Genomic DNA, 27,684 nt, shown 5'->3' with positions numbered 1-27,684 from the left:
CAAGGGACAAATATCACCGCAGCATGTACAAACCACATATTACCACAAACAGTGATCGAATAATAGCATATACAAAGAACAAATACCACCACACCATGACCAGACCACATATTACCACCACATAGTGACCAAATAATAGCACATACAAGGAACAAATACAGTCACACCATGACTAGACAACATATTACCACCACATTGTGACTGAATAGTACAATACTGATCATTAATAAAAAAAAAAAATACTATCACCATAAGTGCCATTATACATAGGAGATCTGTACTTAGTATGCAGTGCCTGTGTACAGGTAATAGTGGTCACAGGTGCCATTATACACAGGAGCTCTATATATAGTGTCAGTGTTCAGGTAATACAGGAATCACCAGTGACATTATACACAGGAGCGCTGTACATAGGGTACAGTGTACATGTAATACAGTGATCACTAGTGACATTATACACAGGAGCTCTGTATATAGTGTATAGTGTACAGATAATATAGTGATCACCAGTGACATTATACACAGGAGCTCTGTATACAGTATACAGTGTATGGTGTCAGTGTACAGGTAACATACTGACTCACCCGTGATGTCTCTAGCTGAAGTCCTTCATCTTTGCGTTTCTTTTTAAGCCAGCGCAGACCACTATCACTTCTTTCAGCCAGGACTCGTCTCTGCATAAAATAACACAGTTATCTAGAGCACCACTTCCAGAGCACATTCCCCACTTTTTACCTTTCTTCTACACTACACATCTCAACACAGACGTTCACCCACCATTAATATGATTGGTTATTATGCAACCCACCATTCCAAATATAAATTATAATCCTTCACTGTGCGCCCACTATCTGTATATAACCACTTTCCCTATTTAATATATAAATTAATTAGCACCTGTATTCTTTCCCCCAATTTATTACCAGTCACTTTATCCTCAACGACCCCACTATGTACCTCCCGCTCTAACCCTTACCCCGATTCATTATAGTTACATGCCCCTTCTGCCTCAATTTATTGTCATGTCTTCTCTCTCTCCCACCCTCTATTCATTATCGACTGCTCTTCCCCACCCTCAAAATTCATTATTTGCTCTCCCACCTTCAATACACCATTTGCTCTCCCCACCTTCAATTCAATTGCTGTTCTCTGGTCCACCGTCCCTCACACTCACTTGATGTACAGTCCCCATCACCCCCACTTCATCATTTGCAGTCCACCTTACTTCATCATCTAGTCCCCTATCCCCCCTTCACTTTATCTGCAGTCCCCCTTACTTCATCATCTGCAGCCCCCTATCATTTCATCATCTGCAGCCCCCTATCATTTCACCATGTGCAGTACCCCCTCAAACACACTCCATGATCTGCAGTCTCCCTCCCCCCCACCTCACCCATTTAAAAAAACAAAAATGTTTTTTATACTTACCTCAGTCGTTCCCTGGCTGGCTAGTGTTGTCAGCAGTGAAGCAGCTAGAATGTATGGGCTGCTGAGAGGACCTGACAGGAGCCCCTACATTCTAGCACATATGGGCTGTAGTCAGGACCTGCAGGGAGCCCATACATTCTAGCACATTCACTACTGAGATTGCTAGAATGTATGGGCTGTAGTCAGGACCTGCAGGGAGCCCATACATTCTAGCTACAGCCGAGCAGGAGCTGCGCAGCCAACTTGGTGAGACGGCCGTGCACAGCTCCAAGAAGGCTCCTGGGCCCCAGCCCCGACGTGTGCAGTGCACAGTATTTTAGTGCACGATGGGGCCCGATCAGTAGAAGCACAACAGTGGGGCCCCGGATCTGCGGGCCCCTCTGTGTACTGCTGCTGACCGGGCCCCATACAGCAGTAAGGGCTGTAATGCCCTGATGGCGGCCCTGCCTCTAGCACGATACAAAACCATTCTCTCCGATATCACAGCTCGCATCCTTATTGTGACACAGACAGACCTTGGATCCTTAACCTAACACTCGGCTGGCACTCCCCACCCTGTATCGCGATATGGCGCTTGGTGATGGATGGAGAGAGGGGCTGCTGAGGGAGAATGCGGAACGGACGGCGAGCTGGGTTTCGGAGGGAGACAACGGGACGGCCAGTGGAGATGGGGGGGGGGGGGGGGGGGCTGTGGAGGGAGACAGCGGGATGGTGGATGGAGAAAGAGGCTGCTGAGGGAGAATGCGGAACGGACGGCGAGCTGGGCTTCGGAGGGAGAGAGCGGGACGGCCAGTGGAGATGGGTGGAGGGTTTGGGGGGGCTGGGGAGGGAGACAGCGGGCCGGTGGATGGAGAAAGGGGCTGCTGAGGGAGAATGCGGAACGGACGGCGAGCTGGGCTTCGGAGGGAGAGAGCGGGACGGCCAGTGGAGATGGGTGGAGGGTTTGGGGGGGCTGGGGAGGGAGACAGCGGGCCGGTGGATGGAGAAAGGGGCTGCTGAGGGAGAATGCATAACGGACGGCGAGCTGGGCTTGGGAGGGAGAGAGCGGGACGGCCAGTGGAGATGGGGGTGGGGGGGTCTGTGGAGGGAGACAGTGGGACGGTGGATGGAGAGAGGGGCTGCTGAGGGAGAATGCGGAACGGACGGCGAGCTGGGCTTCGGAGGGAGAGAGCGGGACGTCCAGTGGAGATTGGGGGGGGGGCTGTGGAGGGAGACAGCGGGACGGTGGATGGAGAGAGGGGCTGCTGAGGGAGAATGCGGAACGGATGGCGAGCTGGGCTTCGGAGGGAGAGAGCGGGACGGCCAGTGGAGATGGGGGGGCTGCGGAGGGAGACAGCGGGACGGTGGATGGAGAGAGGGGCTGCTGAGGGAGAATGCGGAACAGACGGCGAGCTGGGCTTCGGAGGGAGAGAGCGGGACGGCCAGTGGAGATGGGGGGACTGCGGAGGGAGACAGCGGGACGGTGGATGGAGAGAGGGGCTGCTGAGGGAGAATGCGGAACGGACGGCGAGCTGGGCTTCAGAGGGAGAGAGCGGGACGGCCAGTGGAGAGCAGGGCTGCAGAGGGAGAGAGCGGGACAACAGTTAGCTACTATGCCCAGGCAAAGACTGGCTCTTCAGCTAGTTCTTCATAAAACTGTAAATGTCACGCTGCATTTTCCCACTGAGTTACTCCAATCCGCTTTTCACAGAAAGCAGAAAAGCACAGACGCATCATGCTCTATCACACACAAGCACAGTAACTGGTATCCAGGAGCAGAAAGTATCTTTTGTCTGTTATATAATTGAATATAAATCTTACTAATATACTTTAATAGTGTAAACTGCAACATTGTACTTATTTCAGTACAGAAGTGAGGAAGCTTTACTTCTGTATTAGGTCCCACAGCAAAGGGAGACCCTCTGTGCCAGCGACCTGCTCAAAGTGGGCTGGATGTCTGGCTTAGTTTATTTACTAGTCCGGTGTATTGAGTGTGACGGAGAAGGGGGCTGGCTGTCTGGCAATTTTCTAGGTCAGCCTCCTGTGTATTAACGGTGATGGAGAAGGGGCGGGCTGGCTGTCTGGCTCAGGTTATTTACTCGGCCAGGCTCTTGTGTATTAGCTATGATGGAGATGGGGGCTGGCTCAGGTTGTTTACTAGGCCAGCCTCCTTTGTATTAGCTGTGATTAGTGATGAGTGAGTGTACTTGTTGCTCGGGTTTTCCTGAGCACGCTCGGGTGACCTCCGAGTATTTTTTAGTGCTCGGTTATTTAGTTTTCATTGCGGCAGCTGAATGATTTACAGCTACTAGCCAGGCTGATTAGGGGGTTGCCTGGTTGCTAGGGAATCCTCATATGTATTAAAGCTGTCTAGCAGCTGTAAATCATGCAGCTGAGGCAATGAAAACTTTATCTCCGAGCACTTACAAATACTCGGAGACCACCCGAGCGTGCTAGGGAAAACCCGAGCAACGAGTACCCTCACTCATCACTAGCTGTGATGAGGGGGACTGGCTGTCTGGCTCGGAAAAAGGGGGCTGCCTCCCTGGCTCAGGTTATTTACTAGGCCAGCCTCCTGTGTATTAGCTGTGATGGAGAAGGGAGCTGTCTGTCTGGCAATTTACTAGGCCAGCCTCCTGTGTATTAGCTGTGATGGACAAGGGAGCTGTCTGTCTGGCAATTTACTAGGCCAGCCTCCTGTGTATTAGCTGTGATGGAGAAGGGAGCTGTCTGGCAATTTACTAGGCCATCCTCTTGTGTATTAGCTGTGATGGAGAAAGGGGTTTGGCTTACTGTAGTTTATTTACTAGGCCATCCTCTTGTGTATTAGCTGTGATGGAGAAAGGGGTTTGGCTTACTGTAGTTTATTTGCTAGGCCAGCCTCCTGTGTATTAGCTGTGATGGAGAAGGGAGCTGTCTGGCTCAGTTTATTTACTAGGCCAGCCTCTTGTCTATTAGGTGTGATGGAGAAAGGGGTTTGGCTTACTGTAGTTTATTTGCTAGGCCATCCTCTTGTGTATTAGCTGTGATGGAGAAAGGGGTTTGGCTTACTGTAGTTTATTTGCTAGGCCAGCCTCCTGTGTATTAGCTGTGATGGAGAAAGGGGTTTGGCTTACTGTAGTTTATTTGCTAGGCCAGCCTCCTGTGTATTAGCTGTGATGGAGAAGGGAGCTGTCTGGCTCAGTTTATTTACTAGGCCATCCTCTTGTGTATTAGCTGTGATGGAGAAAGGGGTTTGGCTTACTGTAGTTTATTTGCTAGGCCAGCCTCCTGTGTATTAGCTGTGATGGAGAAAGGGGTTTGGCTTACTGTAGTTTATTTGCTAGGCCAGCCTCCTGTGTATTAGCTGTGATGGAGAAGGGAGCTGTCTGGCTCAGTTTATTTACTAGGCCATCCTCTTGTCTATTAGCTGTGATGGAGAAAGGGGTTTGGCTTACTGTAGTTTATTTGCTAGGCCAGCCTCTTGTCTACATAGCAATAATCCTCTAAGGGGTATACCACGCAGAGGATAAGAAGTGAAATGAACAATGGGTAAAGTTAAAATAACTGTTTATTAATACATATTAAAAAGGCAAGGGGGAAGGGGAAGAGGACCAAAAAAAAAAGAGAATAAAAAAGACACAAAATAGGGACTTCCAAGTGGTAAAGGGAGAGAGAGGCCGGCAACAATGGATCTATATGTAGAATCTTATATGTGCCGCATGAACAGATGCCCCCTCCAACACAGAAGATATATATCAACGGTCTATATAACACAAGTGTTATAGCCTCTTGTCTGTTAGCTGTTATGAAGAGGGCTGGTTTAGCTTATGAGTTTGGCCATACAGCCAGCACCCTGCTTGTGTAAGAAATACAGAAATGAATGAATTATTTGGGAAGGACGTGGTTCACATATAACAGAGAGACTTCTACCCACAATCGTGGTGTAATAACCCGAGAGGAAATAAAAGACTTGCATGTTTCCTATGGGAACACATGATTGAGCCTGTTGTCTGTAACCTAATGGGCCTGATTCCTATCCCATTTATCTGCCATTGGAGGATATTATTTATACCACAACAGTATCTTATACAGACAGATATATAAAAATCTCCTAGGTTTTGCTAAATGTTCCTCTATTCTCTTGCAGATTTAACTGTGGATCAGAAACTTTTTCGTCTGGTCTCCAATGACTCCTTTGTCTCCATCCAACCTTCAATATCATCGGGAGGCAAAGACCTAACTAGGGAGTTCAGCGACAAAGGGTCAATCGCAGCACACAGTCACCATCACCATGTGGATCTGTCCTTGTCTAACGCGTGTGACACAGAGATGGCTTCACTTGTTCCATTGCATTCACATTCATACAGAAAAGAACACAGACCAAGAGGTGTCCCGAGGACTTCGAGCTCCGCCGTTGCTTTTCCAGACACTTCCCTCACAGACTTTCCTCTCTACCAACAAAGGCGCGGGCTGGATCCTGTTAGTGAACTTGAAGCTTCGAAACCACATTCTGGGTCCAAAGATTCTCTCGTAGAAAATGCTTGTGCTTCAGGGATTTTTCAATTAGACTGTCTCAAAAGCAAAGGAGCCCAACAGCTTTCCAGGAATGGTAGTGTGAAACACATGAAGTCTGACAAAAGCATGGATAGTTTAAGGAGTCTTAGCACCAGGAGTAGTGGATCTACGGAAAGTTACTGTAGCGGGACAGACAGGGACACGAATAGCACCATTAGCAGCTATAAAAGTGAACAGACGAGCTCCACTCATGTCGAGAGCATTTTATCCGAACATGAGGAGGCAAGTGCTGTAAAGAGAGGCCTTTGTAGTGATCCTGAGGAGGAGCATAGCTCAGCTACCGATAGAAGGACTAGTAGCGTAAGGACGGCAGTAGAAAGAAACTCCGCTCAGGAAGCCAAGGATGCCAACACGTCTGACGATGTGCAAAGTCCAAGGGGTCTCAGCTCGTCAGCATCTGAAGAAGCAAACAAGAACCCCCATGCAAATGAACTGACGGCACAAGTTGACTGGCTCCCTGGGAAGCTTTCTGGTAATCACGATGACCTGGGCGAGAAACCAGTCATTTTAGTAGACTTAAGATCCTTTAAGGAAACGGGTATTAAACATCGGGATAGCGATGTGCGACCCAAATCATCCAGCTTAATACACAGGACGTCCTCCTCTCATAAATCGTGCAGGAGGCGGACAGGGAAAAAAAGAGCCAGCAGTTTTGATGCCAGTAGACACAAAGAATACGTCTCATTTCAAGGCATAGCTGATACCAAACCTCACAGCACCGGTTTTTGTCACGATGAGGACTCTAGCGACCAAAGCGACTTGAGCAGGACCTCAAGCGTGCAGTCGGCCCATCGTTTTAGCAGTGATAGCTCTTCCAGCACCACTTCGCACTCATGCCAGTCTCCTGAGGCCAGATACACTGCTCTAAGGACAAAGTATCACATCAAAGAGAAAGGCGTAGACTCCCATCGAACTCACTTAAGTTGCGAAGGAAGCGGCAAAAAGCGCTCCAACCGCAGGACTTCAAGCGCAAGTGGTACAAAAAGTCGTGCCAGGGTATTGAGCTTGGACAGTGGCACTGTAGTTAGCTTGGGTGACCCAAACAGACTGGCAGCCCCAGAAAGCATCAAACCATTAACCACTTCAAAATCCGATCTAGAGGCCAAAGAGGGGGAAGTTCTAGATCAGCTGTCGTTGCTAGGTCGCGCGTCACAGTTAGAGTCTGTAACTCGGTCAAGAAATAGTTTGCCCAGTCAGGTTACGTTTCAGGATGTGGAAGAGCGAGAATCTGCAGTTGCAGGTATGTGTTACTGAATGTACAGTGGATTCATATTCTAGGCCTGGAATCTATGAATTGCATGTGGATATGGAATAACATAGAAATTGTATAAATTGCGCATGTGGATGAATGCAAAGCTGATTATATTTAGTAGTTTATGCATGGTCCGAACTCCAACTGCGGGGAGAGTGAGGTCCTCAGAACATGATCAACAAACTTGATTGCTAGTTATAGATGTTGGTCATGTATCTTCGGATCTGCAGACTGACGGGGAACAGTCCAGTGTAGTCCATAATATTATATGATTGGCATGAACCCAACACATTCCATTATTACAGACATGTATGTTTTATGCTGAAGCACTTTGGCTTTTAATAGAGCACATATTTTAAAATGGTGACGGGAGCGAGGTTAGTAAGATAGCTGATGAGGTGTCCATGCAGACTTCTCCCTGCCCCACTCAGCTAGATTCACCCTGTGTGTGTGGTAAGAGAGAATCAGTCCTGGATGCAGGAAGCAATAGTCAGGGATATGGCTAGTGGTTCCCGAACGCCGTTGTAAAGTATGATTATTATTAAACATTGCAGCGTTTCAGAGTAAATGTACATGTCTGCAATAACAGTCAGGGTCTTAATTCAGGCAGTATAACAGCGAACAGGCTCCCTTTCAGGACTGACCTAATCTATGGCCTGGTGCAATAAAGTACAAGGTGCACTTCACTGTTCTATTGTTGCTGTGAAACAAAAAGCAAAGTTGCTAATGGATTGTCACACATTGGGCATTTATCATCCATCCATAAGACATGGCATAAATCTGTGATTGCCAGGACTCTCACAGTTACTAGGGTCCCAAGCCCCCCCAGCCCTCCTCACCTTGGCCCTTCCCCAGCACAGTGGGCAGAAGCTTGTATGGAGCAGTGGTCGTTCCAGTGTCTGAGGTGGATGGAAAGAGTCCAGCACAGTTTCCGTCAGTCCCGTAGAATAAGTGGAATGGTACTGTGCTCGCTTGACCATTGTGCAGTTCAACACGCAGTAAAATGGGGTGCTGGAGACCCCCGTTCTAGTGATTGGTGGGGGCCCCAGTGGACAGTTATCGCCACCACTTTGGATAGGTAATAAATGTCCATTGTACAACAATCCCTTTAAGGTTTAAGTGTGGTTCACCTGATGTGATGTGTTAACTTGCTAAAGGCTGGTATCCGCTTAGTTCTGGCCTGTACCTTTAATCGTAATGCAATGATGTGCTGCAGGTTTGTCCTTACTAAAATTCTGAAAATCTTTTCATTCCTCTGCCCTAGTCCTGTGTAAGTGATCAAGTGTGAACGTAGTCTGTCCCGTACAATGTGTTAACCGCACTGTGCTCTTCTGACAAACCTGCATCACATTGGGACGGGGAAGTGACACATGTCTGAGGTCAATCATATGTTCTATTTGTGTAATCTGTTTATATGGCACCAGCATAGACTTACTACATGTGACTTTTCTTTCCCTGTGTCGCTGATGGTCGCATGCTTGGCCTACGTAGATGGGTGTCCCTCCTCAGTCCTCTTTTAACCTTCATATGCTTTCTATGTGGTTAGCCAATTGATTCTATAAATCAGCGTTTTTCTGTCAGTTTGTTAGATTTTCTATGTATTTTTGCACATTTTTTTTATAGATTATTTAGGCAGCTTTCTGACAATCTTGATATAAGTTAATTTTAATGTTCATATTTTTTTTAGCTTTTTACCAGGATTGCCTTAGATTTTGCTTGCAGAGCTTGTCCCTGCCTTTTTAAAATGGTATAAAATAGCAAACTGGGTAATATTCACCTTACTGATACCCCGTCGTTCTCTGTATCCCAACCTCTGGCGATGACCCATTTTATCCCTGGAATGTGACCACTGCAGCCGGTGATTAGCTGCAGCTACCACCTGTCTCTGTTTGAAACTTGAACACTAAATGCCAGGATACAAAGACCACCCAGGAACATGAGTTTGGCAAGATGAGAATGGCTCCTTTTGGTATTTTATACCCTGCTAAGCTTTTTTTTGTGAAGTATCTTAAGGGGATGGACAACCTCTTAATCAAAAATTGGATCTCCCTTTGGTTCTACTGCTGAGCTGAGGGTGTATTACCGCCATGTTAGATGTTTGCATTTGGTGTATTCTCCGAAAACATTCCCTGATGTGTGCACCGAGTGTAAACTTATAGCCTATGCATGCATGGTGTATAGACCTGCATGCACACCTGTCTGGTGTGAATAGATCCGTAGTCCTGTTTTTTATCACTGTGTAAGGTCAGGGCGATGAGACATTATTTGGACAATTAAAAAAGCACTCTCTGCAAAATTTGTATCCCATTAATCCCTTCTAAATCTGTCTATAGTGTAGGTGCATGGAAATACTCACAGATCGCTGTCTTCCCTGGTTTCCAGCGCAGCTCTGGTCCTCTACTGGATCATGTGAGTGCTCCTCATCTTTGCTTTCCCCACACAGACCGTGGCGTGGGGCGATGCTACTTCCACATAATCTTGTGTGTCCTCAGAACAAGAGTCCATAGACTAAGGTTGGGACAACGACATCCCCTCCGGTCCACGTATGCTGTAAACTACTGTCTGACCTGGCTACTGTGAGGTCAAGTGGCCGGAGGGGAAGACTCTGATTGCAAAGTGATTTAACCCACCTGCTGTACATTGCAGCCATATTTAGAAGCCATAAGGGGATAACATTTTTTGCGGGAAGTGTTCTTCTAAATACTCTTATGTTATGACTGCCAGAAAACTTGGATCTTCTGCAGAAATGTCAGTTTAGATTCTGGTGTGCTGCAGATTCTCCACTTAGATTTCATTCTGTAACTAAAAATTAGTAATAAATTGCACTGATATGTAGTGTTGTGGATTGCAGTATTCTGACTTTTTCTTCTTCATCAATTTATCAGAATCTGCACTAAAATCTGCAACATTTGGTACAGAATTTCTGCTACTGATTTCCCTGCTGATCTTTGCCATTTTTCAACTGAAATTTTCTGCTGCAAATCTGTACATTGTGTTCTTTCCTTAGCTGTTAGACTACAGCAGGAACATGTAAGGTTTTGTTTTTTTTTAAAATTGGGTATTAAGTCGTTGTACAGACCTCAATCTCCATTAGGAACCCTAAGGGTACTTTCACACTAGCGTTAACTGCAATCCGTCACAATGCGTCGTTTTGTAGAAAAAACGCATCCTGCAAAAGTGCTTGCAGGATGCGTTTTTTCCCCATAGACTTGTATTGACGACGCATTGCGACGGATTGCCACACGTCACATGCGTCGTGCGACGGATGCGTCGTGCTTTGGCGGACCGTCGGGAGCAAAAAACGCTACATGTAACGTTTTTGCTCCCGACGGACCGCTTTTTCCAACCGCGCATGCGTGGCCGGAACTCCGCCCCCACCTCCCAATGGGGCAGCGGATGCGCCGGAGAAATGCATCCGCTGCCTCCGTTGTGCAGTGCGTTAAACGCTAGCGTCGGAATCTCTGCCCGACGCATTGCGACGGGGAGATTCCGACGCTAGTGTGAAAGTAGCCTTAGTCAGACAATGTAGCACATATAGGTGCATATCTGTACAGCTTTGTCCAGTCCTCCATCGGATGTCTCAGAAATTCTGCTCGCTTTAGTCTCTTATTGTTGTTTAGTCTCTTGTTGTCTCGCTTTAGTCTCTTTAGTCTCTATCTTTAGAGATATATATTTGTGTTTTTATCAATCGGCACAGTTTCCCCATGCCAAACTTAAAAAAGAGTATTTTTTTTTAAAGTTTGGGCTATGGAAACTGCTGATTCTGTATGTATATATAGTCCTACTTCCGCAATAATATGGCAATGTATTTGTCCTATCCTGATCACTTTTTGAGCCAACGTGACTAGTGTTGGGGACTGAGGGTAACACTTAGTCACCATTGAAAAATGAGCCACAAGCATCTATCACTATTTATTTTTTTACGCAGACTTGCTAGCAGAATCTGTGCGGGTCCCAGCATTTACACTTTTAATCGGTCTCCTGTAATAGATTATAAATGTGTTTAGCGGGAACATCCCATTAATATCCAACACATTATTTTCCCTTTTGATTTTACGCTTTCTTTGATTTGACGTAGAATAACTTGTGCCACAAAATAACATTACGTTGTGACCCTGTTCATAATAATCAAGGAAAACATTGTCACTTTTCAGGTAATATGCGGTTTATATTTTCCTTCTTTACTCTGGTTTCAGAAAATCGTTATTTTTTTCAAGTCTTAATTTTTATTTTCCTTCTGTTAGTGAATGAAGTGCAGGCAACTAACAGCTGTGGCTTTGTCATTTATTTATGTCCCCATGTGACGGATTTGCTGCTTTCTTGTTAATTAGCCCTTGTTTTGTGGAATTTGCGTCATCAGAGCAGATACTGCTTTGTCTCTGAAGTTCTTGTAGTCAGGGCCGGCTTTGTCACAGGCAGCCACTTACTGTAAATGGACTAGGCAAGTTCTTCTGCAGAGCGGTATATTCATTGTAGGGAGATGTAATGCGACCCATAACGGTGTTCTCTATTTATTGTCTCCTCGTTTTGTGTCTGTACTTTTTTGACTCCCATGTTAGTTGTATATGCTTTGTGCCATCGTCACAATTGGATCCTACCATCAGAAAGCAGGGATCAAAACTTCCTTGAACCTTCAGCCACCACTAGAGGGAGCTCTGAGGACTACACTTAGAACCGGTGGCAAAAATTATGGAATCACCGGCCTTGAAGAATGTTCATTCAGTTGTTTAATTTTGTAAAAAAAAAGCAGATCAGACATGGCACAAAACTGAAGTCATTTCAAATGGCAACTTTCTGGCTATAAGAAACACTAAAAGAAATCAAGAACAAAAAATGTGGTAGTCAGTAATGGTTACTTTTTTAACCAAGCATAGGGGAAAAATTATGGAATCACTCAATTCTGAGGAAAAAAATTATGGAATCATGAAAAACAGACAAAAAAAAACCCCTCCAAAACATCACTAGTATTTTGAGGCATGGACTTATTGAGTGTCAAACAGTACTCTTCATCATTCTGGCTCCAACTTTCTCTGATTGCTTTTCCCAGATCAGCTTTGCAGGTTGGAGCCTTGTCATGGACCATTTTCTTCAACTTCCACCAAAGATTTTCAATTGGATTGAGATGCGGACTATTTGCAGGCCATGACATTGACATTATGTGTCTTTTTTCAAGGAACGTTTTCACAGTTTTTGCTCTATGGCAGGATCCATTATCATCTTGAAAAATGATTTCATCATCCCCAAACATCCTTTCAATTGATGGGATAAGAAAAGTGCCCAAAATATCAACATAAACTTGTGCATTTATTGAAGATGTAATGACAGCCATCTCCCCAGTGCCTTTACCTGACATGCAGCCCCATATCATCAATGACTGTGGAAATTTGCATGTTCTCTTCAGGCAGTCATCTTTATAAATCTCATTGGAACGGCATCAAACAGAAATTCCAGCATCATCACCTTGCCCAATGCAGATTTGCGATTAATCACTGAATATGACTTTCATCCAGTCATCCACAGTCCACGATTGCTTTTCCTTAGCCCATTGTAACCTTGTTTTTTCTGTTTAGGTGTTAATGATGGCTTTCGTTTAGCTTTTCTGTATGTAAATCCCATTTCCTTTAGGCGGTTTCTTACAGTTCGGTCACAGACGTTGACTCCAGTTTCCACCCATTCGTTCCTCATTTGTTTTGTTGTACATTACTTGTTTTGGAGACATATTGCTTTAAGTTTCTGGTCTTGACGCTTTGATGTCTTCCTTGGTCTCCAGTATGTTTGCCTTTAACAACCTTCCCATGTTGTTTGTATTTGGTGCAGATTTTAGACCCAGCTGACTGTGAACAACCAACATCTTATGCAACATTGCGTGATGATTTACCCTCTTTTAAGAGTTTGATAATACTCTCCTTTGTTTCAATTGACATCTCTTGTGTTGTAGCCATGATTCATGTGAGTCCACTTGGTGCAACAGCTCTCCAAGGTGTGATCATTCCTTTTTAGATGCAGACTAACAAGCAGATCTAATCTGATGCAGGTGTTAGTTTTGGGCATAAAAATTTACAGGGTGATGCCATAATTTTTCCCTATGCTTGGTTAAAAAAGTAACCATTACTGACTACCACATATTTTGTTCTTGATTTCTTTTAGTGTTTCTTAAAGCCAGAAAGTTGCCATTTGAAATGACTTTAGTTTTGTGCCATGTCTGTGATCTGCTTTTTTTTCTACAAAATTAAACAACTGAAAGAACATCCTCCAAGGCCGGTGATTCCATAATTTTTGCCACGGGTTGTATCTCCCAAGCTCCCTCTAGTGGGAGCTGAAGGTGTTAGCACAGAAATTTGAAACTGTGTTAAAAGGTTCTTTGTTAGGTCATCCAAGAGTGGGGCGAGTGAGAGGAGCCAATGCCAGCATGCATGATCTTTCCCATTGGCTGATTTACCCAACATTAAAGGGATTGTCCAAAATAATTTAAATCAGGCTGGTGCATCTGAAATAAATGTATACTTTCCCATTTATTCCTGGCCCGTGTCGGCACTATATCCCATTTCTGGCGGGTCTATATAGGTTTGATCTGCAGCTGGTGTTGGTGAGCATCCGGTAATGTTTTGAGCTTGCCTCCCTACATCCCAGCATTAGGCATTTTTGTGGCAGTAATTTGCAGAACAAACTATGTATTTGCCATACATTTGCCGATCATGAGCGAGCCTTACAATGAGTCGCTCCATTTCCACCTCCTGCTCGCTCAGCGCATACCAGTGCCAATGGTAACGTGTCTTATTATATCGCTGCATGTCTGACCACAGATGATGTCCGGGGGTTTGGCGACATTCATGTTTTGTTAGCTTTTTTTTTTTTTTTTGCCTCATGTCCATTTTTATTTCTTGTGTATTATTATGTTTATGTAACATCTGAAAACAAGGGGGATTGACACACAAAAGGGGGCTGTATGGTCTCCGGTATCAGCAAATTATAATGGATAGTTTTTAATATCAGAGTTACCGGTAGTTGTTTTTGTTTTTCACCTGAAGTCTCTGTCTTGCTGCTGCAGCACACACCAGTGAGGAGACAGTAACATTTCGCCGTGAACGCAGCACATTTAGACGCCAGGCCGTACGGCGCAGGCACAATGCAGGGAGTAATCCCACTCCTCCCGCATCGCTCATTGGATCACCCCTCAGGTATGGTATTTCCACCTTCCATGATACGGCATGCTACAGGCTTCTTGCCATGACCCTGAGCTTGCTCCACTCCCCCCCACCCCCTGCACCTGTCACGCTAATACCCTAAAATACATACTTCTTGCTTTGATCTTTTTCCCCTTTTATCTATCGGCTTTCTCTGCATGACACCATTAGCATGTGATCTGCATGCCTCTGTTGCAATGCTGTCATTGACTACCAGTAACCTGTATAGTACACTATTAAGGCAGCCTTCTGAAAATGTCAGAATTAAACCGCCAATCACTGTCAATCTTTCCGCTATCCTCTCTCTGTCAAGCTGATCCTGTTCAGCACTTTCCTAATTCCACTTATGGCGGCTTTACTAGTAGATCAAACCTCTCGGCCCAGTAGTGGAGCAAGTTAAGAGTGGATGGTACAGGGATTAAGGAGATTATTTTTCATAGAATCTGCTTAAATTGAGTAAAATGTTGTAAGAACTGGTCACATATGACAAGTAAAGAAATAAATCTTGTATAAGTTTTATTTTTTCATTATTGTGGGTTTTTTTTTTTTTTTTTTTGCTAAAGCGAATCAGTCCCCAGATTTTAAGTAGATCCTGGACCTGATGAGGCTCGTATGCTTACTTTAAAAGAAAAAAAAAACCAGTCAGAATGGCTGCAGAATCCTTTTTGAAACTTTACACTGAATCCTGGCCCTCTGCTGCTGCGGATATCTCATGCTGCTCACTTCAAGCTGCAAGTCAGGCTGGATGAGTGGAAACCGAATAGATTTGGCTCTCCCATTCTTTATCCAGACTTCTAAAATGCCCATCTTTAATATCAGGATCCATACAGGCTTTCTGAGTTGTTCTATCAAAGTAAATGCATCAGACTCACCAGGTCTAAGAGGGCTATTTAACAATGTATGCAGTTTGTATTGTGTGACCTGGTGACAGATCTACTTTAAATTGCTATCTTACTACAGACGTTGAGACGTATTTCTAGAATATGCCATTAAAGGGGTTTTCTGGGCTTTCACTACATTATTGTACTCCCTATGTAAATGCGTATTAGTGAATCTTGACTGTGTGTTATGTACACTGTCAGGAGTCCAGATTCCCCTCTATCAAGGTGGTCACATACTGACTATATCTCCTCCGCTTTTCTCTTCTATTGAGGGACGCAGATGAGAATCTAGTTGGCACATGCAAGTCTCATGCTGATAGTCACATGACGACCTCTTCATATTGCAATAATGTGGAATCCTGACAGTGTACATAATGCATACAGGATTCGCCAATCTGGGTGGCTGCAGAGGTTTAGCTGAAGCCCGAAAAACCCCAGTAACTTGTCTGACTGCTGAGACCCCCGCCAATAACAAGAACCTATTTTAACTGTGCTAACAGGGGTAGTGTCACAACACTGTCTGCTCTACTCACATGGATTTTTCCAGAGGCCCATTCTAGTCAATGGCCGGCCTATCCAGCAGGTACACGTCCCTCCTTTCCATAGGTGGCGGTCACAGTAGATGGGTCTCCAGTTACATGTGCTAACATCTTGCATTTAGAAATAACGTTTATGCCTAGATTTTACACCGTATCTGCAGTGAGCTCTCAGAACAAGAAATTAATTGCAGCCCGTTTCACCTGCAGCTCATGTATCTAGACATAGACTTTACTTGCAGCATCCCCTTCTGGCAGATTTATATCGACTGCTACTACTTAAACCAATACATTGTTAAAATGAATCGGTCAGCAGATTTTTGCTATGGAAACTTTAGAGCAGCATGGTATAGAGGCATAAACACTGATTCCAGCAATGTGTCACTTGCTGGGCTGCTTAGTGCAGTTTTGATAGAATCCTAGTTTTCCCTGCTTTAGATGTAGCAGTGCTCAGAATGAAGAGCTCTGTGTAACCCCGCCCACACCACTGATTGGCAGCTTCCTGTGTACACTGTCAGAATACTGCCAATCAGAGGTGGGGGCAGGGTCACACAGAGTAGCTGGACTGCATGACGCAAGACACCTAGTCCTGCAGTGATAATCTCCTGCTGATAAAACACTGATTGTATATTCACTGGTACATTGTAGCAAACCCACTAGATTAAGTGGGTACCGTTATATGCAGTGACAGGGTTTTCACATCTAGATGTAACCAGAGATTCCATCCACTAACACCAAGCGGGGATTTTGAAAATGGTGAGCCATTGGGTCAGTCAGGTAACGTGCTTTTATTTTCTGATAAGTAAGTGGATGTGATAAAATCCAAGAAACCTTTCCTATACCTGAACACTACACCTTGACAGCCCCTAGTGTCTTAGAAGTATTACATTTTCAACATCTGTTAAAAGGAATTTCATGAGAAAATAACTTACTGGTTAAATCAGCTTTTAGTTACATGTATTTAATAGTGATGAGCGAGTGTACTCATTGCTCGGGTTTTCCAGAGCACACTCGGGGGTCCTCCGAGTATTTTAGTGCTCGGAGATTAAGTTTTCATTGCCACAGCTGCATGATTTACAGCTACTAGCCAGCTTGATGACGTGTGGGGATTCCCTAGCAACCAGGCAACCCCCACATGTACTAGCCTGGCTAATAGCTGTAAATCATTCAGCTGCTGCGATGAAAACTTAATCTCCGAACACTAACAAATACTCGGAGATCACCCGAGCTTGCTCAGGAAAACCCGAGCAACCAACGAGTATACTCGCTCATTACTAGTATTTAACAAAAAATTGAGTTTTTTTTTTTTGTTTTTTTTTAAATCACCATTTCAAGCAAAATTAATAATTCTGCAATTTTCACACTAGCCACTGGGTCTTTTTATTTTAAAGACTCCAACCCCTGTCATTTCAGGAAGCGTTTACATCCTTTTTATCACAGACAGGATTACAGTGACAGGTAACACCTCTATACACATTAAACAGGATCCACCAATCACCATAAATGATATCACAGCTACCCTGCTCCCTTTCCTTTCACAACGACCTTTGCACATGCTCATTAGATGCTTTAGTTCAAATATGGCTTCAATATCCTGTTATTTGTAGCTATGTACATGTGTTGTTTCCTGAAACAGGAAGTTAGAATCTCAAAAAGCCCCAGTGGCCAATGTGAAAATTGCACTTTTTTCTTTTTTTATTCCTTAATACAGATTGTAATAATAAAAATGACAAGAAATGATCACAAAAACCTGATTTAAAAATCTTATCTTTTAGTACCCAAATCCATTCTGATATGACATAGTACATATGTTTTCTTGATATTTTTAGGATCTACTTAGGTAATTGTTCACATAGGTTTTTGTTTCACTACCCCCTGTTAACATCTACCCAATAACTGTTTTCTTGTAGCCTTCAAGATGGTCATCAAGGCCAGCAGCCATCAACCCAGGTCAAAATCCAGTCCCGCCCCCCTTCCCAGGCTGCAGTGCTCAGCGCTAGCGCCTCCTTGCTGGTGAGAAATGGGAGTGTCCACTTAGAGGCATCACATGACAATGCATCTGCCCTAGGCAATAGCGGTTTGCACGATGAACTTGGTATGCAGGCCTTATGTAACCTTGGGGACATGGAAGTTTTAATGCAGCACATTTTGGGTAATGATGCCGTTCACTTCTACTTTTTCCATTCCAGAACCCTGTGTGAATGTGGAGATTTTCTGGCTGATGACTTTTTATTTTATTTTTACGTGTACCGATGATCTCTCTTCTGACAGCGCAGTGAACATAAGTACCTATAAAAACACACCTCATGGGGCTCGTGTATCAAGAGTAATATGATACTTGCATGCTATATATAAATATAAAAAAGGGTTCCTTCATCATTAACAGCCCCTGTAATCTGAGAACTGTGATTGCCTTGAAGACCCCCAGCTAAAAAATGCGTTTCTGGGAATGTACTATTTCATGTGAACTTTCAATTTCAACGGTTGTCCCTGACTTTGATATAGATGATCTTGGATAAGTCATTAGTATATGGACACTCAACCTTGAAATGTAGACTGGAAGTAAACCACGTATGGAGCTGGAACAGCACAGCTCCGCACATTGTGTAGTGGCCATTCTCCGGGGTTGTACAATGTCATTGCCATTCTCTGGTACTCAAGCTCATCTCCCATTCATTTAAAAACAAACTGCGCTACAATACCCAAAATGGCCACTACACCATGCATGGCACTCTGCTGTTCCAGCTCTGTACACTGATTTATTCCAACCACCGCTGGAACTGCCTAGAGCATAATTTATGTTGCAAACAAGAGAAATTGGAGTCATAGGTGTTTTATCAAATTGTATTTAAATTGATTAGAAACCATGATCGGCATGATATGTTTATGGTTTAAGGATTGACGCCCACTGAGGAAGCGAGAGACGCGAAACGCGCATCATTTTAAGTGAAGTTGCCATGCAATTATATGCATGTCCTGGACATGCCATTAACGGTCATTTCTGCAAGGACTGGGTGGACCAGGTCCAACACCGTAATGGATGCTTCTGCTCTCTGCGCTGGGTCATATATATATATATATATGTGTACTTGACCCCTGTTTTAGTTTCACACTTTAACGTGCTATACTAATAGTCTTTTCCAGTCTTTATTGCTGTGTCATGTAAACTTAGTCCTTACAGCTGAGTTATTAAATCAATTGCTGACTTATATTTCTCTCCTTACAGCGTTTAGTTTGCTGACTGGTTGGCCTCCCCCGCGTGCTTTAATAGAATTATAATTGATGTTTTGTTGTTTTGCTAACAGCTCTATATCACAAACCTTATTCTTAGACTTTTTTTTTACAGGTTCATCTCACCGTGTTACATCTTCTAACCGTTTTTAGTACTTTTTATGTTTTCTATTGTTTGTAATTTGTTGGTTCTCCTAATCTCTAAAGTGTATGATAATATAATGAATGTACATGTGAACAATACATGACTGTCTCTTTTTGGCTCATTTCATGTCTTCCTAACTATGTTGGTGCCATATAAACATGTTTGCTGAATGTGTGTACTATAATCTGTGTCACTTTCATGAATGGACAAATCTCCTTGGTGGAGGAAATTAATGCAAATGGCTTGTAATCTGATAATTCCTCTAATCCTATATTTCTATAATCCATGCTCTTTCTGCTGCAAAATCACTTCTACTAACTCTGTATGCCTTTCACCTTTCATTGCAAGCACAGCACATTACAGCAGTTAGGAAAGATGAGGTTACGGTAGGGAGGGAACACATATGTCCACAGGGTAGATGATAACTGGCGGGATTCCCACTGGTCCTGAGAACGGTGCGCTAAAATGCCCCATTGGGTAATGAGCAGTGGCCACCGCTCCATTCATTCTCTATTGGATGAAGATGGTAGCTGCTGTGAATAACCTTCTGTAGGTTTATTCCCTCCTTCATAGATCGATATTTTTGGTACTTGTAAAAACAAGCACTTTTGCCATTTTTACTGCTTTCTTAAAATTTGCTGCCGTTTTTGAAATATTGGCACTTTTCTTTTGTGGGCATTTCGTTGCCTAGGAGAGCGACCACCACCGCTGTCTAGCTTGTAAGTGCTGCACCTAGCCATGATTAAGAGGTAACAGAGATCCTGAGCAGCTTCAAAACAATGCTTACAAGAAAAGGTTTGTAACCCCTGCGCATGTTTTGCTGTCTATCAGCGGTGGTCAGTCTCCAAGGCAATGCGCTGTAAACAAATAAAAAGACAATCGTTAATATATCTCATTAACAGCTGAAAATGTGAATGAGCCGTAAATTGCAAAGCACAATAACTCCAATAATACCATTTATGAAGATGGGCAATGCAAGTATCACACAGGACTTTGTGCAGATCATGGCGCTATGTAGCCTGAGCGAAAATGGGAGTGATGTGCCGTATGCCACACGTTACAGTCACTGGCCCGAGAAGAACATGGCACAAGACTGCTGCAGCGGGGGACGTTCGAGCAGCACTTTTTATTAGCTTCCAACATTCCCTGTCTTTGTTCACATTTTGACAAGCCCTTAAATTCCTCGAGGTTTTTAGGCCAAGGTTCCGGGATGAGTAATTGGTGAGTTTTTGATGTTGTAGGTTTTCGACAGCATTTTGGCACCGACTGGCTAAATGCGGATTTCTTGTGGTTTTTAATTTCGTATTTTTTATTTTAACAAGTGTTTTCATTGCGTTTTTTCAGCTCTGATTTATATATTTTTTTTTTGTATGTTGTATTTTAGGAACGGGATGTACACCTATTCAGAAAGACACAATGCAAATACTGTAGTTTTGGCAGGAAAAATGCATGTGTACGTTTTTGCGTGATTTTTTTATTTATTTTATTTTGCCTTTCATTAGATGAAAAATGGACATTCAGCAGATATGAAACTGCTTCAAATCTGCAAGGAAAAAATAAGCAGCGTATACATGAGAATTTTTTTTATTGGCAAATATGCAAGCCCTTACTTTCCTTTAAGACTATCATGTTCGGATTACTTGCGTTTTTACAAATTTCCTGCTGCGGAAACGCACTAAAAACATGTTTTACCGGTGGATTTTCTTCATCATGTTAGTTAGTAGTGAATATCAACAAATAAAATGCATTTTTACTGGAAGACCAAATTGACATTATGCAGAAAAAAATGCACCGCAGGTCTGTTCGCCTGCATTGAAAAAAGCCTATCATTGCTACTAGTTTGTAGCAATTTCCTAGTGATCTGAACTGTCCTCCGAATGATCCCCTTCTTTAGGCCGGGTCACACTTTCGAGTGTGATGCGAGAAATGCATGCAGCTGAACACTCCGGTCCTAGTGCCGGCGGCAGTGCCGGGTATTGATGCCAGAGACTCTCGCGAGTTTCTCGCAAGTGCGACCCCGGCCGTACCGTGTGATCCAGACCAGTCTACAGGGTGTTGTCACGGTCCTAGCAGCTTTTCTGTTTCTTCCTGTATCTTGTGCTTTGTTGCGTTGTGTGTGACGTTTGCTGTGTTTTTGATGTATGCCCTGGAAAGCTTAAGAATGACTCTGTTCCTTTCCTCACTTTGGTGTTCATTGCTTAGTATTGCTAGTATTCCTTATTGATGAAATATATGTAAAGGTGCCCACACTCCCAATAGAAATTACAAACTCTTAAGGATTTCCTATGGAATAATTTATAATGGCGCTATGTCTCCACAGCTTGTCCTACATAGGACTAATCCAAGCAGTGACTGACGCCTGCAAAGGTCTACCTTGATTTAATTAAAGGGATCCTGTCGCTGGGTTTTTGCTACCCCATCTGATGTAGGGATAAAGACCCTAATTCAAGCAATGTGTTGCTTGCTGCAATTTCTATAAAATCCCTGTTTTATCTGCTGGAGATCCATCAGTTCTCTGACCAATGCGCTCTGTATAAACCTGCCCACATCACTGATTGGCAGCTTTTTGTGTGCCCTGTCAGAAAACGTCAAATCTCTGGTGGATTGCGGGGACATACTACATGGCAGCGGGTTTACTAATTCTCCTGCGGATAAAACAGTGATTTTATCAAAGCTACAGCAAGCAGCACAGTAAGTGACACATCGCTGGAATTTGAGTCTGTCTCACCATTATGCTGCTGTCAGATTAGGTGGCAATTTGTCTTTTTGACACCAAGATAAAAATTACATGGCATGTAAAATCTATCAAAAGTGGCCGGAACAGACCTTATTACCAGTCACTGATTGCATCCTTTGTAGGACAATCGGCCACATATGTCTTTGTGACTGAGCCTAAATGAGCGCATTTAAGAAGCCTGTGGGATTTAAGCTTCTGGACGTCTGGGCACCTTTCTCTGTTCATATATGGTGGGAAAAGCATGTGAATAGTGGTCATCATTAGCATCATAAATCCTCCGATTACTTGTGTGACGTTATTTAACCAGTTCTGTGCACTCTCGTTTTCTCCCATTACTTCCAGGTAAATTCACCCCATCCCTCTATGAAACTGGTGGCTGTGACATGTCATTGGTGAACTTTGAGCCAGCTGCACGAAGAACGTCCAATAACCTATGGTGCGTATTATCATTACTGGATAGATTGTTTCCTGGGTGGGTGAAATGCAATTTGTAAAATATTTTATCATACATTTGTCAGGTTTATGTCAGATATTGGTGACATATCACCATGTTTGTCCCCCTACATGGTCGCCATTGACTATAAAAACTACAGTCTGCCACCTGTAGAAACAGCAGACAAAGCATTTTTTTTTTTTTGCTGTAGAGATCAGTGCGGGTCATGTTATTTGGACCCCTATCGATGTGTTGGTGGCTAAAAATGTCAACAAAACAACCACTTAAAGAAACGAGAAACAATACTGTACGGCATATGGTGTAAAGGCGACAGATCAAGCCTTACTGACTGTACGGCCGCTGGAAATGCTGCGAGAATGCCCACACTTGTCAGTAACCAGATCTGTCGTTTCTCGCAGTTTATTGGCTTTATCGCAGTATGGTTGATTGCAGGAGGGCAAAGTTCTCCATGTCCCCATTAATGTGTAATGCACCTGCAGATATTTTAAAGAGATATTCCTATTTTATAAACTGATGGCATATCACTAAGAGGTTGGAGCCCACCATGACAGATTGGGATCGCTAACGGTTCCCAATGCTTGTCACAGAATTATGTTTGTTTCAGAAAACCGGAGCTTTGACCACTATAGAGTTACCAAACTGATACATAAGACGCATAATAAAAATCGGGCTCCTGAGGAAGCGTTAGCAGCAGCGTGAAATCGCTCGTAGGCCAGAAACTGACTAAATTTCCCCCCTGTCGCTTCCTGTGCACTGGAAGAAATAGAAGCTGTTTCGGACCCAATTAGTGCTGCGGCTTTCTTCCTGCACATGAGGATAAATAATGCAACAACTATGTTATAATTATGATTTTATGCACATGATAGGCTGCAGCCGACAGTTATTTGCCATGTCCCCAATGACCAATACTTTATGTAGCATTTGATTTGTTTTGGTGCGCTTAATTAGGACGATTTGTCCTAACTTGCAATAAATTGTGTAAATTAACGGCATTTTTTTATTTAATTTTCTTACAGCGACACAGATTCCCATGTATCAAGTTCTACCTCAGTTCGATTTTACCCACATGATCTAGTAAGATTATTCTCAGTTTTTTTTTATTTTTATATATATTACTTTCCTTCCTTTTATATATTATTATACCGGCTGTAAAAAAAAAAAAAAAAGAAAAAAGGTTCCCGGTTTTACAGTAGTTGTGGCGCAATATGTTGTCACCGTGTCGTGTTGTCCGGCGGCCATGCACGGTACAAGGCAGCAGTGACCTTTGTTCTCCGACCCTATATGTTTATAACGTCTGCTTCTCCTGGGGTGAGTGACTCTTTCAGGAGCCAAAAAACATGATTTATGATTGCAAACATGGTTTGCTCTGAGTGTAAACTGGAGCAAACAAGAAGTGCATGAATTATTTGTGATTGTTTTAGTACTAGTTGGTAACATGCACTTTCCTCACTAAGCAAAAGATTATCAACTCAAAAGGAATTTCTTCTGGCCTCTCTAGCTACTTGGTCACAAAACAATATTTTGCCTTTCTGTCTAGATATTTGTGTTGAAACTTTAAGGGGTTGTCCTGACTTGGGCTACAAGTCTGCAATCACTCTGTGACTGCAGACTTGTGAATCCTCAGGCCGGACAACCCCTTTAAGGTGTCTTCCCTCTAACGCTCTGGTAGCTCTCTCTTCCTCAGATTCGATTAAATCGGCTGCTGACCATAGACACAGACCTGCTGGAGCAGCCAGATATTGACCTAAGCCCTGACCTTCAGGACCAGATGCAGCCACAGGAGCAGGCATCCCACAAAGTGAAACACTACTACCGCTTCTGGATTCTACCCAAACTCTGGGTTGGCATCAACTTTGACAGGTTGACACTCTTGGCCTTGTTTGACAGGTGAGTGAGACAAGTGGTGCTTGTGGACGTGTCTGTATCTTTCCTTTTATAAGACGATAACTCTGAAGTGAGCAGTACTTCTATTCTATTTCTACAGCTATAACCAGTGTTTATATCAAACAACAAAAAGGTTTGACCTCTGATATGCCCTCCGATCCTGAGAATGAAGGCTCAATAGGTCATTTGTAGAGCTACATCCCTTTTTTTAAGTGTTCCCTTTGTGCTCGTACTCATGTGAATGGGACTGCACAGTAGAGGACACGGAGAAAAACAGACGTGCTGTATTTATCCCTGGCTACTTGCAGGGGTATAGCACTATCGGTGCTGTGGTCCCTTCATTCTCACAGTCAGACCTCATCAAAGTACTACAACTCACTGACTTATCCTAAAGAATAGCCAACATTGACTAAGATTGGACAGGGTGCATTGATGGATTTGCTTTAGCGCTAAAAATATTTGCACATTTTGTCCTGTTTGCCCCAAAGGTTTATAAGTTACAAGAATAACCCGTTTCGCTTAAAATGCTTTTCCAATGGAAAGCTACTGCCACCCTTTTTATAGTAAATGTTATCTGGCCCTTATTGAAGTGGACAGATGGCTGTGAAATACTTGGTGATCCCTATTTCTCCAGAACGGGAGTCGCTCTTTACACCTCATGCTAACAGCGTGCACACCTAACCAATATCTACAAGGTTGTCCTGCACAAGGACTGCTCTTGTAAATCTCTGTCCAGGTCATGTTTTCTTCCTGCTGATGACCGCTTACAGCTCGTTATCGAATACTTCTGTTCAGGTATTTCTGCAGGCATTTATGCTCCACAATTTTTCTTTCAGGAATCGAGAGATCCTAGAAAACGTCCTGTCTATCATCCTTGCCATTCTAGTTGCCTTTTTGGGCTCCATTCTTCTAACGGGAGGCTTCTTCAAAGATATCTGGGTCTTCCAGTTTTGTCTTGTTATTGCCAGCTGTCAGTACTCTCTCCTTAAGGTGAGCCACATTCCTACATTTTGGTTTCTGTATCATTGAAGGATGAATGTAATATTTTAGGTACCTATGACTAAGGACATAGATGTCTGAAATGCGCAAGGTTGTTTTTTTATTCCCCTCTTTATTTATTTATTTATTTATTTTTTTAGTGCTGTTTTTATTTTAATGGATTTAAATAGATTTTTTTTTCCTTTTTTGATGCCAGATTTCTAATTTTTTTTTTTCCATGTACCTAGTTGCTAACTACTTGCCTTTTCTACCCAGCTCCAGGACAGAGCGGTCATTGACTGCTCCTGCCAGTGATTCAGCTGCTCAGCATTGCAGCTCTACCTCTTCTGGGCTGCTCTATCAATGGGGCGTGACTGCAAGTGTCATGCTGATTAGCAGTGGGGGGCTGGTTGTCAATGAGCATAACATCAGCAGTCACAACCCACAGAGTGTAAGAGCAGCAGCTACTGTGTGGATATGACTTCTGCGGAAATTGCTGGATCGCCAGCACAAGCGATCTGTGAATGCTCTCTGCCAGCAAAAAATGGTGCCGGGAACAACAGGCAAGTAGGTATCAACTACCTACCTGTTCTTAGGCCTGTATTAAAAAAAAATATATATATATATACATCTAGTCCCATATAAGCCCTTTAAGGATCACTTCGTTTGCACAGTGGTATGCCTCCCTCTTGGATTGAGAGGAGCTTGACGCATTTTAAACCTCCAAAAAAAGCAAACTGTCGAGCATTGCCTTTCAGGCTTTGCTCCAGACATAACGTACTTTCCCCCAAAGTGCTCATTCTAATCAAAGGGCACACAATCCTTTTGTAGGACGCCAGACACTTTCCAACTTTGCCAGCTATATTGAGTTACACTGAATATTTAAATAGGAAAATCCTTTAAGATATGATTTAGTGATGGCTCTTACTACAGTATAGTCTGCAAATATTATGCTACGACCTTGGAGCCGGAAGTGATTCTTTGTCTTCTGGTCTACAATTAGTACACAAAACTGTGAAATCTGTACCGGGCAATAATTATTACTCTGTTTGGTAAAAAAAATCTTGATTTTTTTTTTTTTTTTTATTTCAGAGTGTTCAACCTGATTCTTCTTCCCCTAGACATGTAAGTGTTCAGTTCTCAAAACATCATAAATATAATAATATAAATCTGAAAATTGACACGTGCATTTCTATTCAGCCCCCTGTAGTCTCATATCCCTAAATAAAATCCAGAGTGACCAATAACCTCCACAAGTCATATTAGTAAATTGAGTCCACCTATGTGTAATTTAGTCTCTGTATCACTACAACTGTTCTGTGAAGGCCTCAGAGGTTTGTTTGAGAACAGTAGGGATCAAACAGCATCAGGAAAACCAAGGAACACACCAGACAGGTCAGGGATAAAGTTTTAGAGAAGAGTAAAGCAGGGTTAGATTATAAAGAATAGCCCAAGCTCTCTGAACATCTCACAGAGCACTGTTCAATCCATTTTACAAACCTAATTGTAAACCTACACATCACTGTTTCAGGCCAATATGGTTCTAATTCTCATAGAATAATGGAAATAAAAGCATTTTGTGCTCACTCAGTATCTAAACTTTCATTCCAGGGCCATAACCGTATCATAGCCTATAGTAGGCCTGTTTACTTCTGTGCCTGTTGTGGCCTTATTTGGTTACTGGACTATGGAAGCAAAAACCTGTCTACCACCAAATACAAATTGTATGGAATGGCCTTCACCAATCCTGTGCTCCTCATCTCAGCAAGGGACTTAGTCATTGGTAAGTGTGTCTTCTGCTCTACTCCGGTCAGTGGATGATCAGAGCTTTAACACTGTTCACATATTGCGGGTATGGTTCAGGTTTTGCATGCATTATTTATCACCCACGTGCAGCCTCCCAATATAGGTTTCCTTTCATATTATATTCTCTCCCTCATAACAAGCATACATATGTGATTTTACTCATGTTTTCTTTTTTTTCTTTTTTTCTATCTCCAGTGTTCACTCTCTGTTTCCCAGTTGTGTTTTTTATTGGTCTTCTGCCTCAGGTGAACACATTCGTTATGTACCTATGTGAACAAGTGGATATACATGTATTTGGTGGAAATGGTAAGTGTTTCTTCTTGTGAAAGTTACCATCATGTGTTCTTTATAGTATTAAAAGCTACATAGGCAGCGGTGCGATGTATGTTAGTAATTCCTGTAACTCGCCTTTTAAATTGGGATGCGATTTTGAAGTCACCTAAGTGTATGCATGTGTGGGTATGTAAAGGTTAGTATTAAATTATACTTCATCATAAACATGGTTTATGTGCTTAATTATGTCTGAATGTGATATACTAACACAAAGTAGCAAGTATTTGTAAAGTATTGGAAAATTGTGACGGGCATTTGTATTCTGCCATCTTTAAATAAAGTCCAGAGTCACAAATTAC

General features: G+C 43.2%; 1 protein-coding gene across 7 annotated transcripts in view; it reads left to right on the top strand.

Moving 5' to 3' along the window:
* PCNX1 (pecanex 1) overlaps positions 1 to 27,684 on the top strand; it is a 122,761-nt gene that overhangs the window by 52,343 nt on the left and 42,734 nt on the right. For 3 of the 7 annotated variants that reach the window (XM_069731516.1, XM_069731494.1, XM_069731524.1), the window contains 10 exons: positions 5,537 to 7,204; positions 14,265 to 14,394; positions 17,728 to 17,969; positions 22,273 to 22,366; positions 23,401 to 23,458; positions 24,054 to 24,271; positions 25,105 to 25,258; positions 26,339 to 26,371; positions 26,858 to 27,029; positions 27,248 to 27,358. In XM_069731516.1, coding sequence (XP_069587617.1) covers positions 5,537 to 7,204; positions 14,265 to 14,394; positions 17,728 to 17,969; positions 22,273 to 22,366; positions 23,401 to 23,458; positions 24,054 to 24,271; positions 25,105 to 25,258; positions 26,339 to 26,371; positions 26,858 to 27,029; positions 27,248 to 27,358 — 2,880 coding nt within the window. The remainder of the gene's footprint in view (positions 1 to 5,536; positions 7,205 to 14,264; positions 14,395 to 17,727; positions 17,970 to 22,272; positions 22,367 to 23,400; positions 23,459 to 24,053; positions 24,272 to 25,104; positions 25,259 to 26,338; positions 26,372 to 26,857; positions 27,030 to 27,247; positions 27,359 to 27,684) is intronic. The other 4 variants (XM_069731501.1, XM_069731510.1, XM_069731541.1 and 1 more) reach the window with 4 other exon arrangements.

The sequence above is a fragment of the Ranitomeya imitator genome, chromosome 1, assembly GCF_032444005.1.
Source record: "Ranitomeya imitator isolate aRanImi1 chromosome 1, aRanImi1.pri, whole genome shotgun sequence".
In the NCBI taxonomy this organism is placed as follows: Eukaryota; Metazoa; Chordata; class Amphibia; order Anura; family Dendrobatidae; genus Ranitomeya; species Ranitomeya imitator.
Note: the sequence above shows the minus strand (reverse complement) of the source record. Positions and strands in the feature narration are given on the sequence as shown.